This window comes from Dendrobates tinctorius, unplaced genomic scaffold (genome assembly GCF_039654945.1).
Source record: "Dendrobates tinctorius isolate UK_male_01 unplaced genomic scaffold, ASM3965494v1 ptg000043l, whole genome shotgun sequence".
NCBI lineage: Eukaryota > Metazoa > Chordata > Amphibia > Anura > Dendrobatidae > Dendrobates > Dendrobates tinctorius.
Genome location: NW_027361711.1, coordinates 1,358,460 through 1,378,953, shown reverse-complemented (window position 1 = coordinate 1,378,953; position 20,494 = coordinate 1,358,460). Strand labels below are relative to the sequence as shown.

The following is a 20,494-nucleotide window of genomic DNA, read 5'->3' as shown; positions in this document are numbered from 1 at the left end:
ATGATCTCTGATTGGTTGCTATCAGCAACAGTTTTCTTTGTAGACAGTTGTGGTAACTGAGGCCTATTATTCTTATCATTTCTATGGTGTTATCGTCCTTCTGTAAAGCTGGAAATAACACAATTTATTACCGTGCCAACACAGACCACCCTCTGACACAGACTGCAGGGGGAGCCCAGTATCACACAGGATAGGATTAGATACACGGCTCAGCAGTCAGTATCACACAGGATAGGATTAGATACACGGCTCAGCAGACAGTATCACACAGAATAGGATTAGATACACAGCTCAGCAGTCAGTATCACACAGGATAGGATTAGATGCACGGTTTTTATGTGCAATATAATCATTATAACTTGTTATAACTAACCACAGTTGGTTACTATGCCCGGGCAACGCCGGGCTCTTCAGCTAGTATATATATATATATATATATATATATATATATATATATATACACACACACACACATATATGCATACACATACATACATATCTCTGGCAAAACTTAAGAGACCACTTTCAAAATGTTCAGTTTGTCAGATTTTTCTCTTTATAGGTATATTTTTGAGTAAAATGTAAATTGCTCCTTTATTCTATAAACTACTGACAACATGTCTCCGAATTTCTAAGCACTAAATTTTGTATTTATTTTCAGAAAATGAGAAATGGTCAAAATCACAAAAAAAATGCAGTGATTGCAGACCTCAAATAATGCTAAGAAAACAAGTTCATAATCATTTAGAAACAACAATACTAATGTTTTATCTCAGGAAGAGTTCAGAAATCAATATTTTGTGGAATAACCATGATTTTTAATCACAGCTTTCATGCGTCTTGGCATGCTTTCCACCAGTCTTTCACACTGCTTTTGGGTGACCTTATGTCACTCCAGGTACAAAAATTTAAGCAGTTCTTCTTTGTTAGATGGCTTGTGACTATCAATGTTCCTCTTGATTACATTCCAGATTTTCAATGGGGTTCAGGTCTGGAGTTTGGACTGGCCATGACAGGGATTTGATGTGGTGGTCCTTCATCCACACATTGACCTAGCTGTGTGGCATGCGCATTGTCCTGCTGGAAACACCAGTCCTCAGAGTTGGGAAACATTGCTTGAACAGAAGGGATCAACTGTTTTTCCAGGATAACCTTGTATACGGCTTGATTCATACATCCTTCGCAAAGATTAACCTGCCCAATTTCAGCCTTGCTGAAACATCACCAGATCATCACCAATCCTCCACCAAATTTCACAGTGGGTACAAGACACTGTGGCTTGTATGCCTTTCCAGGTCTCTGTCTAACCATTAGAAGACCAGGTGTTGGGAAAGCAGAAAATTAGACTCATCAGAGAATATTACCTTACTCCAGTCCTCTATGGTCCAATCTTTATGGTCTTTGGCAAACTTCAGCCTGGCTCTCCTTTGCTTCTCATTGATGAAAAGCTTTTTTCTAGCTTTACATGACTTGAGCACTGACTCTAGGAGCCTGTTACGAACTGTTCTTGCTGTGCACTTCACCCCAGCTGCCATTCCTTTTTTAGGTCACTTGATGTCATCCTACAGTTGCGGAGTGATATTCGAATAAGATGATGGTCATCCCGGTCAGTGGAGAGTCGTTTTCGCCCTCTGCCGGTCTGTAGCTTTGTTGTCCCCAATGTCTGCTGCTTGACATTTTTGTAATGGACTTCCGCGTTATAAATTTTAAGGATGAAGGCAACATGACGCTCACTGTATCCCTCTGCTAGTAAAGCCAGAATTGAGCCCTTCTTTTCCTCACTCAAGACTTTTCTTTTCAACTCCTTTGGCATGGTTAAAAGCTATTTTTTCATTCATATTATTTTTGGGATATTACTAGCACTTGTTTTGCCATCCAGCTTGTCCTATTGCAAGAAGATTGTGAACACCACAGCAGGGTTATTTTTCGGGAAATAAGATTTGGTTCATGTGATCACCTAATCAGAAGCACATTAAGTAGAATGAGGTGTACTCTGGTTGGAATTCAACTGACACTGGAATGGAATGGCTGTCAGACATGTAGAGAAGCTGATTTTTATAAAACTGTGCAGTGGTCTCTTAATTTTTGCCAGAGCTGCATGTATATTATATACATGCTATTCTTTCTTTACATTATCTGAGAACTCAGTACTGTATAACAACTGTTCAGGAAACTGTTGCAAATTACAGGATGGTCCTATTAGGACAGAACTTTTACAGTTCTCACAATCAATTCTAACAGTCAAGAAGCAAGGTACAGAGAGCATGGTTTCCAGACTTACCATCATGGGGCTGTATTACATAGTGGCTCCCACCAATATAATCAGCAGAAATTCCTAATTGGGATGTGTCTGTTGTAGAGTTATCACCGTCCATCTGAAAATGGAAACATGATCTTTACAGAAATACCAATTCAAACTGCTCAAATCTCTAAAGTAAAGAGGTCACATCTGATCTCATATACAAGTGCATCTAACAACATTAGACTATCAAAAAGTTCATTTATTTCAGTTCCTCAATACAAAAAGTGAAACTCATATTATATATAGTCATTACAAACAGAGTGATCTATTTCAAGTGTTTATTTCTGTTAATGTTGATGATTATGGCTTACAGCAAATCAAAGCCCAAAAGTCATTATCTCAATAAATTAGAATACTTTATGACACCAGCTTGAAAAATGATTTTAAAATCCGAAATGTTGGCCTACTGAAATGTATATTCAGTTAATGCACTCAATACTTGGCCGGGCTCCTTTGGCATCAATTACTGCCCCAATGCGGAGTGGCATGGAGGCGATCAGCCTGTGACACTGCTGAGGTGTTATGGAAGCCCAGGTTGCTTTGATAGCAGCCTTCAGCTCATCTGCATTGTTGGGTCGGGTGTCTCTTATCTTCCTCTTGACAATACCCCATAGATTCTTTATGGGGTTAAGGTCAGGCAAGTTTGCTGGCCAATCAAGCACAGTGATACTTCACACTAGACCTTGGAAATCAAGGTCCCAGAGTCTGGAGGAAGAGTGGAGAGGCACACAATCCAAGCTGCTTGAGGTCTAGTGTGACGTTTCCACAATCAGTGATGCTTTGGGGAGCCATGTCATCTGCTGGTGTAGGTCCACTGTGTTTTATCAAGACCAAAGTCAGTGCAGCCATTAGCCAGGAAATTTTACAGCACTTCAAACTTCCCTTTGCCAGCAAGATTTTTTGGATATGGAATTTCATTCTCCAGCAAGACTTGGCACCTGTCCACACTGTCAAAAGTACCAATACCTGGTTTAAAAACAACAATATCACGGTGCTTGATTGGCGAGCAAACTCGCCTGACCTTAACCCCATAAAGAATCTATGGGGTATTGTCAAGAGGAAGAAGAGACACCAGACCCAACAATGCAGACAAGCTGAAGGCTGCTATCAAAGCAACCTGGGCTTCCATAACACCTCAGCAGTGCCACAGGCTGATTGCCTCCATGCCACGCTGAATTCATGCAGTAATTGATGCAATAGGAGCCTCGACCAAGTATTGAGAGCATTTACTGAATATACATTTCAGGAGACCAACATTTCAGATTTTAAAATCATTTTTTCAAGCTGGTGTTATAAAGTATTCTAATTTACTGAGATAATGACTTTTGGGTTTTCATTGGCTGTAAGCCATAATCATCAACATTAAAGGGAATCTGTCACCCCATTTTCGACCTATAAGCTGCGGCCACCGTCATCAGAGGCTTATCTACAGCATTCTGTAATGCTGTAGATAAGCCCTCGATGTAACCTGAAAGATAAGAAAAACAAGTTAGATTATACTCACTGGGGGGGCTGGGTTGGGTGCGGTGGGTGTCATGGTCCGGGTCCTCCCATCTTCTAGAGATGACGTCCTCCTTTTTACTTCTGCTGTGGCTCCTGCGCAGGCCGGGAAAGGTCAGATAGGTCCGGCGCCTGCGCACTGCAGTACTTTACTCTGCCCTCAACAGGGCAGAGTAAGTACGTCTGTGCAGGAGCCGTGGCAGAAGTAAGAAGAGGACGTCATCGCTAGAAGATGGGAGGCGCCGGACCGGACCACATCCCTGGGGTGAGTATAATCTAAGTCTTTTTCCTTCTCTTTCAGGTTACTTCGGGGGCTTATCTACAGCATTACAGAATGCTGTAGATAAGCCCCTGATGGCGGTGGCCACAGCTTATAGGCCAAAAATGGGGTGACAGATTCTCTTTAACAGAAATAAACACATGAAATAGATCACTCTGTTTGTAATGACTATATATGAGTTTCACTTTTTATATTGAAGAACTGAAATAAATTAACTTTTTGATGATATTCTAATATTGTGAGATGCATCTTTTTGTAGACAAGGTAAGCCGGCTACAGGGAGTTGTAACGTATAGGATGTTTTCAGTAACTAGTGATAGACCATATAGACAACACTTACAACAAGCACAAAGTGTGGAGAGTGGAAGAAAATAAATAACTGTTAATAAATGTAGAGTAATGCACCTAGGCTGGGAGTATTCGACTTACCGCATATATATTAATTGGAGTATACTCGGGACTACAGATCAGGAGAAGGACTTGGGTATTCTGGTTACAAGTAAGCTGAGCAGCAGTACTCAATGTTAAGCAGCAGCCGCAAAAGCAAACGAGATTTTAGGGTGTATAAAAGAGAGATAAAATCCAACATATTGTTACCTCTTTATAAATCACTTGTGAGGCGCCACATCTAGAATATGGGATTCGGTTTTGGACTACACATTCTAAAAAGGATATTGGAAAGCTATATATAGTTTGTATGTCCACACTAGGTTTTTTTTTTTTAGTGGGAGTGCAATGAAAAAGTCAGAAAAAGCGCTAACAAAAATCCTCCCGTACATTTCTATGGAAAAATAACTCGCCATATTTTAAGGCTTCTGAGCATCTCTTAAAATGCTTGAGGCTTCATTTGTTTTTTTGCCAGGCAGATGGAGTTAATAGGAAAAGTCGCCCCGGATGACTTTGAAAGTTTTTCAGCAGTTTTGCTTTTAAAAAAAAAAAAGCTAGCATTTTATTCATGGCTTAATGGATGTAAAAGAAAGGAAAAAGACTAAATAAATAATAAGGGAAAAATAAAAACAGCCCCACAAAATGTTTACATGCATTTCTTGTACTAAAATACTCAAGCGCAGCTTTAGGCCGGGATCACACATGCGAGAAACACGGCAGAGTCTCGCATGTTATTACCCGGCACTGCCGCCGACACTCAGGAGCGGAGCGTGCGGCCGCATAGCAATACATGGAGCCACAAGCTCCCCTCCTGACTGCCGGCGGTAGTGTCGGGTATTAACATGCGAGACTCGGCCGTGTTTCTCGCATGTGTGATCCCGGCCTAACAGTGTCTGATATTATTAGCACGATTTTATTTATTCCCATGCCTTAGCAAACAATAGAAAAAAAATGGGAACTGTGGGAAATTACCATATTTTTCAGATTACAAGACGCACTTTTCCCCAAAAAAATTTTGGGGGTGGGGGGGGGAATGTGGGTGCGTCTTATAATGTGGATACACAGTACCTTACTGATACCGTTGCTGCAGGATGCAGGCTGGGATGAGGGGGTGTCCGATGCTGCGAGGGCTCTGCCGACATTTTGTGAAAGGCCAGAGCCCCCGGCAGTTCTTCCATGGTTTCCTGTGTGGTGGACTCCGGGAAAATGGCCGCCGGGAGGCGACGCATGCGCAGATGGAGCTCTCGGTGCTGAGATCTCATCTCTCAAGATTTAGGTACCGAAAGCCTCCACCCGGCGGCCTTTTTCCCGGAGTCCACCGCGCACAGGAAAAAATGGAAGAACTGCCTGGGTCTCTGGCCTTTCACAAGATGTCGGCAGAGCCCCACGCAGCACCGAGGACACAGCGTAGCACCGCCGAGAACACAGCACAGCAGCGTGCCGCACATCGAAACACCCCCTCATCCCAGCCTGCAGCCACGCTCCACTCTTACCTCCTCCAGCAGTGACCCCGCTTCACCGCAGCCACCACCCCCGGTAAGCAATAAGACGCATGGATTATAAGACGCACCACCACTTTATTAAAAAATAGTTTTTTTTCCTATTCTTCTCAAAATTTGGGGTGCATTTTATAATCCAGAGCGTCTTATAATGCAAAAAATATGGTAAGTCATTGCACTACCTTTTGTACCTCTGGGGCAACCCCAGAGGAAGCTAGAGGCAAAATACGCATCCGGGTGGTACGCCGCTCCATACAGCTGGTCCGGTTCTGCTCTACTGTCATCTCTTACCAAAGGTAGTTCAATGCTACTTATATTGTGACATGCTTGCACTTCTGCAATATGATAATTATGCAGTGCGGTTATAACTTACATGATATGTATTTTCATACTCGGCATCTCTTCTTCTATGGTAAAGCACTCTATTTTGATTGTCATCATGGCTATAGGGTGGTTCTATAGTCTGAGTACTTGCTATTGCGGCTATTAACCTTGGACTCTACTCATGTAGACACTCTTGCTGGGCATTTCTGGAGGCACGTCCTAGTGTCAGGCTTTACTGTGTCATATTTTGCTCAATTCGTTCATTTCTGTTTTTTTGGGATAACATTATTCTTATCTAGTGTATTAGTAAGCTTTGGGTACCGTATTTATGTATAGGAAACATTTTTTTTTATATAGGAAGCCATTTGAATACTCCCATCCCAAATTTCATTACTATTATTTTTGATGCTTTACATCTATACAGTACTGATCACTTACCTTTTTGTGGTGTCATCCTTTATTGGTCACTTAGTTCATTTTAAATTACAGTTTTAATTAAATTTATAAATAATTATTGATTGTATCCGATGGTTCCTTTTTTTACTCCATATGATACTTTGGAGAGTATAGGTTTAATATTCATGGACGTAGCGCACGAACATAGGCTTCATGGATGTGTACACAGTCTGTGTGTGTGTATAGTACGTAAACAGGATACATACAGGTGTTGGACAAAATAATGGAAACAGCTAACGTTTTGGCATCATAATCTTCGAACATGTAAGGCTAGTTTCACATTAGCGCTTTTGAGCGCAGCGACGGCCTGCGCACGGCCGCCGCTAAGCCCCGCCCCCCTGCCGCGCCTCAGCCGGTAGCTCCGCCTACCGGCGTATGACGCTGCATGCGTCCCCTATCTTTTTTCACTGGGGCCAAACGCAGGGAGCGGGAGGTGCGGCAGGGGGCGGGGCTTAGCGACGGCTGTGTGCGGGCCGTCGCTGCGCTCAAAAGCGCTAATGTGAAACTAGCCTTATAAACATGCAAACTGTGACATATGGTAATGTTTTGTAGTCGATTATTTGTGTTATGTGATATGTGTATGTAAATTAACTGTTTGTTTTGCAGAATTGTAAGAACATTAATGAAAACCTGATAGCAATGGCAGACCTCTCGGATTTTCAAAGAGGCCAAATTGTTGGTGCTCGTATGGCAGGCGCTAGTGTAACAAAGTGCCCGAATGCTTGGCGTGTCAAGAGGTACTGTCTCCAAAGTAATGACTGCGTTTGAAAGAGAAGGAAAAACATCCGCAGCAATGCACAGGTCCGGCCGAAAGTCGAAGTTGACTGAGAGAGACTGTCGGACTCTAAAGCGAATTGTGAGAGAGGATCACAAGACCACGGCTCCGAAAATCACTGCTGAGCTCAATGAACACCTACAGAACCCAGTTTCCACGAAAACGGTTTGTCGGGAGCTGCACAAATCTGGATTCCACGGAAGAGCTGCAATTCGAAAACCGCTGCTCTCAATGACAAATGTTTCCAAGCATTTAGAGTGGTGTAGAAACCTTCAGAATTGGTCCCTCGAGCAGTGGAAACATGTGACATTCTCAGACGAATCATCGTTTACACTATTTCCGACCTCCGGCCGAGTGTACGTTTGGAGACAGCCGAAAGAAGCATTCCATCCAGACTGCCTTCTCCCAACCGTAAAACATGGCGGAGGTTCTGTGATGATCTGGAGTGCTATTTTGTGGAGATCCACTGGGCCAATGATATCCCTTCATGGAAGAATTAACAGCTGCGATTATTTAGGCATTTTGGGCGACCAAGTGCATCCTATGGTTCAATCACTGTTCCCGGAGGGGAACGCCATCTTTCAGGATGATAATGCACCAATTCATACAACTAGAATCGTTAAAGCATGGCACGAGGAACATTGTAATGAAGTTGAGCATCTCATCTGGCCCCCACAATCCCCAGACCTCAACATTATTGAGCATTTATGGTCGATTTTAGAGATTCAAGTTAGACGTCGATTTCCGCCGCCATCGTCGCTCAAAGAACTGTAGGGTGTTTTAACTGAAGAATGGGCTACAATTCCTTTAGAAACAATTCACACCTTGTAAGAATCCATACCTCGGAGAATTGAGGCTGTCATCGCCGCAAAAGGTGACCTACACCATATTAAACTAACTTTTGTTGATGTTTCCAGGTGTTTCCATTATTTTGTCCAACCCCTGTATATACACAGACCATATATACTCTACTCGAGTATAAGCTGAGGGACCTAATTTGGCCACAAAAAACTGGGAAAACGTATTGACTCGAGTATAAGCCGGATATAAATTGTCCCCTAATCGCTGTCCTTGTATGCATGGCCCCCCATGAGAAAAGCATAAAACCCAAACTCCTACTTACCTCCTCTGCGCGCCCTTGCAGCATCTTGTTCCGGCTTCCAGCAGCTCCTGCGGCCGAGCGATCACGTGTACCCGCTCATTAAGGTAATAAATATTTACCTCTCTCCACTCACCGGGGACACGTGATCACTCGGCCACAGGAGCTAATGGAAGTCGGAACAGGATGCTGCGAGGGCGCGCAGGGAAGGTAAGTAGGTGTTTTTTTTTTTTGTTTTTTTTTACAGCTACTGGAAGCCAGCAGCTGTTACTGTGCGCTATAAGAGAAATTAATACTCATTGCCAGTGCAGTGAATATTCATTTCTCTTTAGCAGCGGGCACAGTTACAGCCGCCGGCTCCTGCCTCCTGTGACCCACTGCTCCCCTGCCGGCTTCTGGGACAATGGCTGCTCTATAAGCCGAGGGGGGCATTTTCAGCACACAAAAAAAGTGTGCTGAAAATCTCGGCTTATACACGAGTATATACATATGAACAACACAGGCTCCAAGAATATGTACACAGGTGCCATGCATGCAAACAGCATACATGTACATATAACACACAGGTTACATGTATGTACACAGACCACATGGGTTAGATATATGTAGATATTACATAAGTTTCATGCACGCACACAGACCACACATTACATGCTCAGACACATACCACATGGGTTACATGAACATTACATGTATGTGCACATGACACAGGTTACATGTACATATTACATGTATGTGCACATGACAGGTTTACACACATGCCACACAGGTTGCATGGACATGTTACATGTATGGACACATGCCACATGGGTTACGTGTATGTACATATATGAAAGGTTACATGGGCGCTAACACACCACACGGGTTACATGGATGTTACATATTTGGACACACACCACACAGGTTACATGTACATATTAATTGTACACACGACAGGTTACATGCATGGACACAGACCACATGGGTTACATGTATGTATATATATGACAGGTTACATGCGCTAACACACCACACGGGTTACACATAAAATTACACTTATGTACACACGACAGGTTACATGCACGGACACACCACACGGGTTATTACATGTATGTACATGGCAGGTTACATACATGGACACACACCACACTAGTTATTACATGTATGTACACGACACATTACATGCACGGACCCACAACACATGGTTATCATATGAATACACACACACATTACATGCACGGACCCACACTACATTGGTTATTACATGTACAGTTGTGGCCAAAAGTATTGAGACCCCTGCAATTCTGTCAGATAATACTCAGTTTCTTCCTGAAAATGATTGCAATCACAAATTCTTTGGTATTATTATCTTCATTTAATTTGTCTTAAATGAAAAAACACAAAAGAGAATGAAGCAAAAAGCAAAACATTGATCATTTCACACAAAACTCCAAAAATGGGCCAGAAAAAAGTATTCGCACCCTCAGCCTAATACTTGGTTGCACAAACTTTAGCCAAAATAACTGCGACCAACCGCTTCCGGTAACCATCAATGAGTTTCTTACAATGCTCTGCTGAAATTTTAGACCATTCTTCTTTGGCAAACTGCTCCTGGTCCCTGATATTTGAAGGGTGCCTTCTCCAAATTGCCATTTTTAGATCTCTCCACGGGTCTTCTATGGGATTCAGGTCTGGACTCATTGCTAGCCACCATTGAAGTCTCCAGTGCTTTCTCTCAAACCATTTTCTAGTGTTTTTTGAAGTGTGTTTTGGGTCATTGTCCTGCTGGAAGACCCATGACATCTGAGGGAGACCCAGCTTTCTCACACTGGGCCCTACATTATGCTGCAAAATTTGTTGGTAGTCTTCTGACTTCATAATGCCATGCACACGGTAAAGCAGTACAGTGCCAGAGGCAGCAAAGCAACCCCAAAACATCAGGGAACCTCCGCCATGTTTGACTGTAGGGACCGTATGTTTTTTTTCTTTGAATGCCTCTTTTTTTCTCCTGTAAACTCTATGTTGATGCCTTTGCCCAAAAAGCTCTACTTTTGTCTCATCTGACCAGAGAACATTCTTCCAAAACGTTTCAGGCTTTTTCAGGTAAGTTTTGGCAAACTCCAGCCTGGCTTTTTTATGTCTTGGGGTAAGAAGTGGGGTCTTCCTGGGTCTCCTACCATACAGTCCCTTTTCATTCAGACGCCGGCGGATAGTACGGGTTGACACTGTTGTACCCTCGGACTGCAGGGCAGCTTGAACTTGTTTGGATGTTAGTCGAGGTTCTTTATCCAACATCCGCACAATCTTGCGTTGAAATCTCTTGTCAATTTTTCTTTTCCATCCACATCTAGGGAGGTTAGCCACAGTGCCATGGGCCTTAAACTTCTTGATGACACTGCACACGGTAGACACAGGAACATTCAGGTCTTTGGAGATGGACTTGTAGCCTTAAGATTGCTCATGCTTCCTCACAATTTGGTTTCTCAAGTCCTCATACAGTTCTTTGGTCTACTTTCTTTTCTCCATGCTCAATGTGGTACACACAAGGACACAGAACAGAGGTTGAGTCAACTTTAATCCATGTCAACTGGCTGCAAGTGTGATTTAGTTATTGCCAACACCTGTTAGGTGCCACAGGTAAGTTACAGGTGCTGTTAATTACACAAATTAGAGAAGCATCACATGATTTTTCGAACAGTGCCAATACATTTGTCCACCCTCTTTTTTATGTTTGGTGTGGAATTATATCCAATTTGGCTTTAGGACAATTCTTTTTGTGTTTTTTCATTTAAGACAAATTAAATGAAGATAATAATAACAAAGAATTTGTGTTTGCAATCATTTTCAGGAAGAAACTGAATATTATCTGACAGAATTGCAGGGGTGTCAATACTTTTGGCCACAACTGTATATACACACGATACATTACATACGTGGACACACACACACCACACGGGATATTACATGTAGTTACACACACACAAAAAAAAAAAAAAATAATCACCTTGTGGTAACCTTAACTTCTAACAAAGACCAGGTGCCACACAATAGTACATCTCAAAAATACAAATTTTATTAAATATACACAATTTATACACAGATTAAAAGAAGGTGCCAGACACGCCTCCATGATGAAGCAGTGCGAAACGCGCGTCGGGGCATAGAAGACGCCTGGGAAGCACCACCTATTTTGCGGTATGTTATTATGGCAAACATCCATGTATCCTAGCGTTACATTGTGAAGCTAGGGGCACTGTTAGGGAGTGTGCACTGGGGTAGTGGGTTTACAGTCTTTATTGACATGCCTATGGGTGGTTCTTTGTTTCACTAGTGGCTGAATTCCACGTTTACATTCCTGCTTGATGGGATAATGTGTATTACACTATATAGGATTATCAGTGTTGGATGAGAGGGAGTGCCGCTGGGGTAACGTGTTGATAGCCCTTTAATCACATATGCCTGAAGGCAGTTTACGATTTAGCAGTGGTTAATGCTCCCCCTGTATACACAATCTACTTTTCCCATAATGTGCTATACAGGAATGCCTTTTGCAAAATATTTCAGTGTTGTACTTCCATCATTTATGGGTCTTCTTGGGATTGGTCTGGCACCTTCTTTTAATCTGTGTATAAATTGTGTATATTTAATAAAATTTGTATTTTTGAGATGTACCATTGTGTGGCACCTGGTCTTTGTTAGAAGTTAAGGTTACCACAAGGTGATTTTGTTGTTTCATGGCGCATCATCCTCCTATTGGAGGTTAGCATTAGGCTGGGTTCACACGTAGCGGAAATTACCGCGAGAATTCCGGAATTCCATTCCGCGGGAAAATCGCATTTTAAATTCCCGTGATTTTCCCGCGGAAAAACTAGCATTGTGCAAGCGTAATTAGCTTGTAGAATTGCTAGCGTTTTCTAAGCGATCTGTAGCATCGCTAGGAGAACTGACTGACAGGATGGTCACACTCGTCAAACATAGTGTTTGACGAGTGTGACCAACTTTTTACTATTGACGCCGCCTATGCGGCATCAATAGTAAAAGATAGAATGTAAAAAATAATAAAAAAAATATTGTTATTCTCACCTTCCTACGCGCAGCATTCCCGCCTCTCTCCACGCTCCCAGTAATCCTTTGCGACAATTACCGCGATGACGTCTGTTCTTGCGGGATCGCGACGTCTCGCGGTCATTCGCGATGACGCCGCGCGAATGACCGTGAGACTTCGCGATCCCGCGAGAACAGATGTCATCGCTCGCAAAGGCTTACTGGGACCAGGAGAGAGGTGGGAAGGCTGCGCGGGACGTCGGAAGGTGAGAATAACAATATTTTTTTATTTTAAATTTTATTTTTTACAGGGATATGGTACCCAAAGCCCGGAGGACAGTCTCCTCTCCTTCAGACCGTGGGTATCATCCGCAAATGTTCTGCTTACTTTTCGCATGGTGTGCACAGCCACATGCGGAAAGTAAGCAGAACAAGCATCCCTATGGGTGCGGGATCGTCGCAATTCCGCGAAATTAATGAGAATGTTGCGGTTTTTTTTACCGCAACAGCGATTCCGCCACGGAAAAATACGCAGCATTAGCACAGCATTGCGAAATCCCATAGGAATGCTTATTTTTTCACGGCAAAATCGCGCGGTTAAAACTGCCGCGGAAACATGAAAAAACCGCCACGTGTGAACTCAGCTTTAAAGTGGGCATTATTTGTGAGGATTATGTATGTACACATGACATGCATGGACACACACAAACACACACGGACACCACACGGGTTATTAGATGTATGTACACAGCAGGTTACATAGATAGACACACACCACACGGGTTATTACATGTATACACACAGCAGGTTACATACATGGACACACCACACAACACGGGTTATTACATGTATACACACACAGCAGATTACATATATGGACACACCACACGGGTTGTTACATGTATACACACAGCAGGTTACATACATGGACACACCACACGGGTTATTACATGTATACACACAGCAGGTTACATACATAGACACACACGGGTTATTACATGTACACACACAGCAGGTTACATACATGGACACACCACACGGGTTATTACATGTATGTACAGAGCAGGTTACATACATGGACACACACACCACACGGGTTATTACATGTATACACACAGCAGGTTACATACATGGACGGACACACACCACACGGGTTATTACATGTATACACACACAGCAGATTACATATATGGACACACCACACGGGTTGTTACATGTATACACACAGCAGGTTACATACATGGACACACCACACCACACGGGTTATTACATGTATACACACACCACACGGGTTATTACATGTATACACACAGCAGGTTACATACATGGACACACACACGGGTTATTACATGTATACACATAGAAGGTTACATACATAGACACACACCACACGGGTTATTACATGTATACACACAGCAGGTTACATACATGGACACACACGGGTTATTACATGTATACACAGCAGGTTACATACATGGACACACACCACACGGGTTATTACATGTATACACAGCAGGTTACATACATGGACACACGGGTTATTACATGTATGTACACAGCAGGTTACAGACATAGACACACGGGTTATTACATGTATGTACACAGCAGGTTACAGACATAGACACACACCACACGGGTTATTACATGTATACACACAGCAGGTTACATACATGGACACACCACACGGGTTATTACATGTATACACAGCAGGTTACATACATGGACACACACCACACGGGTTATTTTATGTATACACACAGCAGGTTACATACATGGACACACACCACACGGGTTATTACATGTTTACACACAGCAGGTTACATACATGGACACACCACACGGGTTATTACATGTATACACAGCAGGTTACATATATGGACACACACCACACGGGTTATTACATGTATACACACAGCAGGTTACATACATGGACACACACCACACGGGTTATTACATGTATACACACAGCAGGTTACATACATGGACACACCACACGGGTTATTACATGTATGTACACAGCAGGTTACATACATGGACACACCACACGGGTTATTACATGTATACACACAGCAGGTTACATACATAGACACACCACACGGGTTATTACATGTATGTACACAGCAGGTTACATACATAGACACACCACACGGGTTATTACATGTATGTACACAGCAGGTTACATACATAGACACACCACACGGGTTATTACATGTATATACACAGCAGGTTACATACATAGACACACCACACGGGTTATTACATGTATACACACAGCAGGTTACATACATAGACACACACACGGGTTATTACATGTATACACAGCAGGTTACATACATAGACACACCACACGGGTTATTACATGTATACACACACAGCAGGTTACATGGACACACACCACACGGGTTATTACATGTATACACAGCAGGTTACATACATAGACACACCACACGGGTTATTACATGTATACACAGCAGGTTACATACATAGACACACCACACGGGTTATTACATGTATACACACAGCAGGTTACATACATGGACACACACCACACGGGTTATTACATGTATACACACAGCAGGTTACATACATAGACACACACACGGGTTATTACATGTATACACACAGCAGGTTACATACATAGACACACACACGGGTTATTACATGTATACACAGCAGGTTACATACATAGACACACCACACGGGTTATTACATGTATACACACACAGCAGGTTACATACATGGACACACACCACACGGGTTATTACATGTATACACACAGCAGGTTACATACATAGACACACCACACGGGTTATTACATGTATACACACAGCAGGTTACATACATAGACACACACACGGGTTATTACATGTATACACAGCAGGTTACATACATAGACACACCACACGGGTTATTACATGTATACACACACAGCAGGTTACATGGACACACACCACACGGGTTATTACATGTATACACAGCAGGTTACATACATAGACACACCACACGGGTTATTACATGTATACACAGCAGGTTACATACATAGACACACCACACGGGTTATTACATGTATACACACAGCAGGTTACATACATGGACACACACCACACGGGTTATTACATGTATACACACAGCAGGTTACATACATAGACACACACACGGGTTATTACATGTATACACAGCAGGTTACATACGTAGACACACACCACACGGGTTATTACATGTATACACAGCAGGTTACATACATAGACACACCACACGGGTTATTACATGTATACACACAGCAGGTTACATACATGGACACACACCACACGGGTTATTACATGTATACACACAGCAGGTTACATACATAGACACACACCACACGGGTTATTACATGTATGTACACAGCAGGTTACATACATGGACACACCACGGGTTATTACATGTATACACAGCAGGTTACATACATGGACACACACACGGGTTATTACATGTATACACACAGCAGGTTACATACATAGACACACCACACGGGTTATTACATGTATGTACACAGCAGGTTACATACATAGACACACCACACGGGTTATTACATGTATGTACACAGCAGGTTACATACATAGACACACCACACGGGTTATTACATGTATACACACAGCAGGTTACATACATGGACACACCACACGGGTTATTACATGTATACACAGCAGGTTACATACATGGACACACACACGGGTTATTACATGTATACACAGCAGGTTACATACATAGACACACCACACGGGTTATTACATGTATACACAGCAGGTTACATACATAGACACACCACACGGGTTATTACATGTATACACACAGCAGGTTACATACATGGACACACACCACATGGGTTATTACATGTATACACACAGCAGGTTACATACATGGACACACACCACATGGGTTATTACATGTATACACACAGCAGGTTACATACATAGACACACACACGGGTTATTACATGTATACACAGCAGGTTACCTACATAGACACACCACACGGGTTATTACATGTATACACACACAGCAGGTTACATACATGGACACACACCACACGGGTTATTACATGTATACACACACAGCAGGTTACATACATGGACACACACCACACGGGTTATTACATGTATACACACAGCAGGTTACATACATAGACACACCACACGGGTTATTACATGTATACACACAGCAGGTTACATACATAGACACACCACACGGGTTATTACATGTATACACACAGCAGGTTACATACATAGACACACACACGGGTTATTACATGTATACACAGCAGGTTACATACATAGACACCACACGGGTTATTACATGTATACACACAGCAGGTTACATGGACACACACCACACGGGTTATTACATGTATACACAGCAGGTTACATACATAGACACACCACACGGGTTATTACATGTATACACAGCAGGTTACATACATAGACACACACACGGGTTATTACATGTATACACACAGCAGGTTACATACATGGACACACACCACACGGGTTATTACATGTATACACACAGCAGGTTACATACATAGACACACACACGGGTTATTAAATGTATACACAGCAGGTTACATACGTAGACACACACCACACGGGTTATTACATGTATACACAGCAGGTTACATACATAGACACACCACACGGGTTATTACATGTATACACAGCAGGTTACATACATGGACACACACCACACGGGTTATTACATGTATACACACAGCAGGTTACATACATAGACACACACCACACGGGTTATTACATGTATGTACACAGCAGGTTACATACATGGACACACCACACAACACGGGTTATTACATGTATACACAGCAGGTTACATACATGGACACACACACGGGTTATTACATGTATACACACAGCAGGTTACATACATAGACACACCACACGGGTTATTACATGTATGTACACAGCAGGTTACATACATAGACACACCACACGGGTTATTACATGTATACACACAGCAGGTTACATACATGGACACACCACACGGGTTATTACATGTATACACAGCAGGTTACATACATGGACACACACACGGGTTATTACATGTATACACAGCAGGTTACATACATAGACACACACCACACGGGTTATTACATGTATACACACAGCAGGTTACATACATAGACACACCACACGTGTTATTACATGTATGTACACACAGCAGGTTACATAGACACACACCACACGGGTTATTACATGTATACACACAGCAGGTTACATACATGGACACACACACGGGTTATTACATGTATACACAGCAGGTTACATACATAGACACACACCACACGGGTTATTACATGTATACACACAGCAGGTTACATACATAGACACACCACACGGGTTATTACATGTATGTACACAGCAGGTTACATACATAGACACACCACACGGGTTATTACATGTATACACACAGCAGGTTACATACATGGACACACCACACGGGTTATTACATGTATACACACAGCAGGTTACATACATAGACACACCACGGGTTATTACATGTATACACACAGCAGGTTACATACATGGACACACACACGGGTTATTACATGTATACACACAGCAGGTTACATACATAGACACACACACGGGTTATTAAATGTATACACAGCAGGTTACATACGTAGACACACACCACACGGGTTATTACATGTATACACAGCAGGTTACATACATAGACACACCACACGGGTTATTACATGTATACACAGCAGGTTACATACATGGACACACACCACACGGGTTATTACATGTATACACACAGCAGGTTACATACATGGACACACCACACAACACGGGTTATTACATGTATACACAGCAGGTTACATACATGGACACACACACGGGTTATTACATGTATGTACACAGCAGGTTACATACATAGACACACCACACGGGTTATTACATGTATACACAGCAGGTTACATACATGGACACACACGGGTTATTACATGTATACACAGCAGGTTACATACATGGACACACCACACAACACGGGTTATTACATGTATACACACACAGCAGGTTACATACATGGACACACACCACACAACACGGGTTATTACATGTATACACACACAGCAGGTTACATACATGGACACACACCACACGGGTTATTACATGTATACACACACAGCAGGTTACATACATGGACACACACCACACGGGTTATTACATGTATACACACACAGCAGGTTACATACATGGACACACACCACACGGGTTATTACATGGACACACACCACACGGGTTATTACATGGACACACACAGCAGGTTACATACATGGACACACACCACACGGGTTATTACATGTATACACAGCAGGTTACATACATGGACACACACCACACGGGTTATTACATGTATACACACAGCAGGTTACATACATGGACACACCACACGGGTTATTACATGTATACACACAGCAGGTTACATACATGGACACACACCACACGGGTTATTACATGGACACACACAGCAGGTTACATACATGGACACACACCACACGGGTTATTACATGGACACACACCACACGGGTTATTACATGTATACACACAGTGACACGTTACACGCCGCTGTCCCCGGCAGAGGAGCCGCTCGCAGAGCTGTGTGCACTGGGCGCTATCCGCCTCGGGGATCGCACAATGGAGGCTGTAGCGTGGCTGTGCCCCCTCCTCCCGCCACCATTCCCCGGTCACCCCCCCATCCCGCGCCTTCTCCGGTCACCCCACAGCTGGGAACCCCGTCCAGCCCGCACCGCCGAGCACAACACGGGATGCGCGCCGTCCGCCCGGAGCTGCCATCACACTCAGCGCGGCGGCAGTGCTGACAAAGGGAGCCATGCCCGGCCGCCGCTTCCCGTCGCCTCCCTAAATACTCGGGCACTTTAGTGAGGCGGGCGGCACAAACACTGCCGGCTCCGGACATTTCATTCGAGCTACAGGGAGAATCGGTTAGCGATCATTGGCCGAAGCCAGGCACAAACCTCCAGTGCGGCCCTGGTTGGCTCCCTGCACGAATCGGCTGTTTGGTTGGACAGAAAATGGCTGCGAAGGAACCAGTCCCAGCGCGGAGCGGCGCTTCCGGGACTCGTGCTCCCCTCCCTCCACTCCAACTTCAGGCCTGCTGTTCCACTGAGGAAGTAACACGCCCTCCGCTGCTTCTACTGCGCAGACTCCAACCACAACGTCGCAGCAGCGGCTCTTCCAGGAGCCATTATTCCCTCCCCATGTAAGCTCTTCCTATAAGTCGCGCTGCCCTCCCGCATTCATTACACCACGTCCACACTTCCTGACAACACGCGCTGTTCTCATAGTGCGTCCTCCTCCCGCCTCTCACGGCTGATAGTCCGTGTGAGCCTCCCCCCCCCGTTCCCTATAGAGGCAGGTTGTGTGAGCAGCTGGGTCCAGGCTCACAGCTTTACCTCAGACCAAGTACACACACGGGCCCAGTCATTATTGCATTTGTTCCCGATTTTCGTCGCGTTTTTAGTGTTTTCATCTATTTTATAAGTGTTCACCTGGGAATTTTCTTTGAGGGCCAAGCTTATGGCTTCCAGTCATCATTTACCACTTTTCCAAAAGTAGCAAAGTTTGTCACGAAAGTGCTCCATTTCCTCTGTGGAGTAAGCTTTTTATTCGCCTGGAATTATGGCGCATTTTTTGTGCAATTTTGTGAAATGTGTTACACTTTTGTGTTAAATAGTTGACAAAAAGGTTATAGACAAAAATTAAAAAAAAAAATAAATTTTTACTTTGCGCAAAATTCATGATTCACGTGCGCAATTTTGAAGAAAAAGC

The 20,494-nt window shown here is 43.3% G+C and overlaps 1 protein-coding gene across 1 annotated transcript in view; it reads right to left on the bottom strand.

The window, feature by feature from the left end:
- Positions 1–19,843, bottom strand: part of NFYB (nuclear transcription factor Y subunit beta) — a 43,623-nt gene extending 23,780 nt beyond the window's left edge. The window contains exons 1-2 of the mRNA XM_073575137.1: positions 19,681–19,843; positions 2,282–2,375 (exon numbers count right to left, since the gene is read on the bottom strand). Of these exons, the coding sequence (XP_073431238.1) occupies positions 2,282–2,375 (94 nt within the window). The 5' untranslated portion in view covers positions 19,681–19,843. The remainder of the gene's footprint in view (positions 1–2,281; positions 2,376–19,680) is intronic.
- Positions 19,844–20,494: the final 651 nt, after the last annotated feature.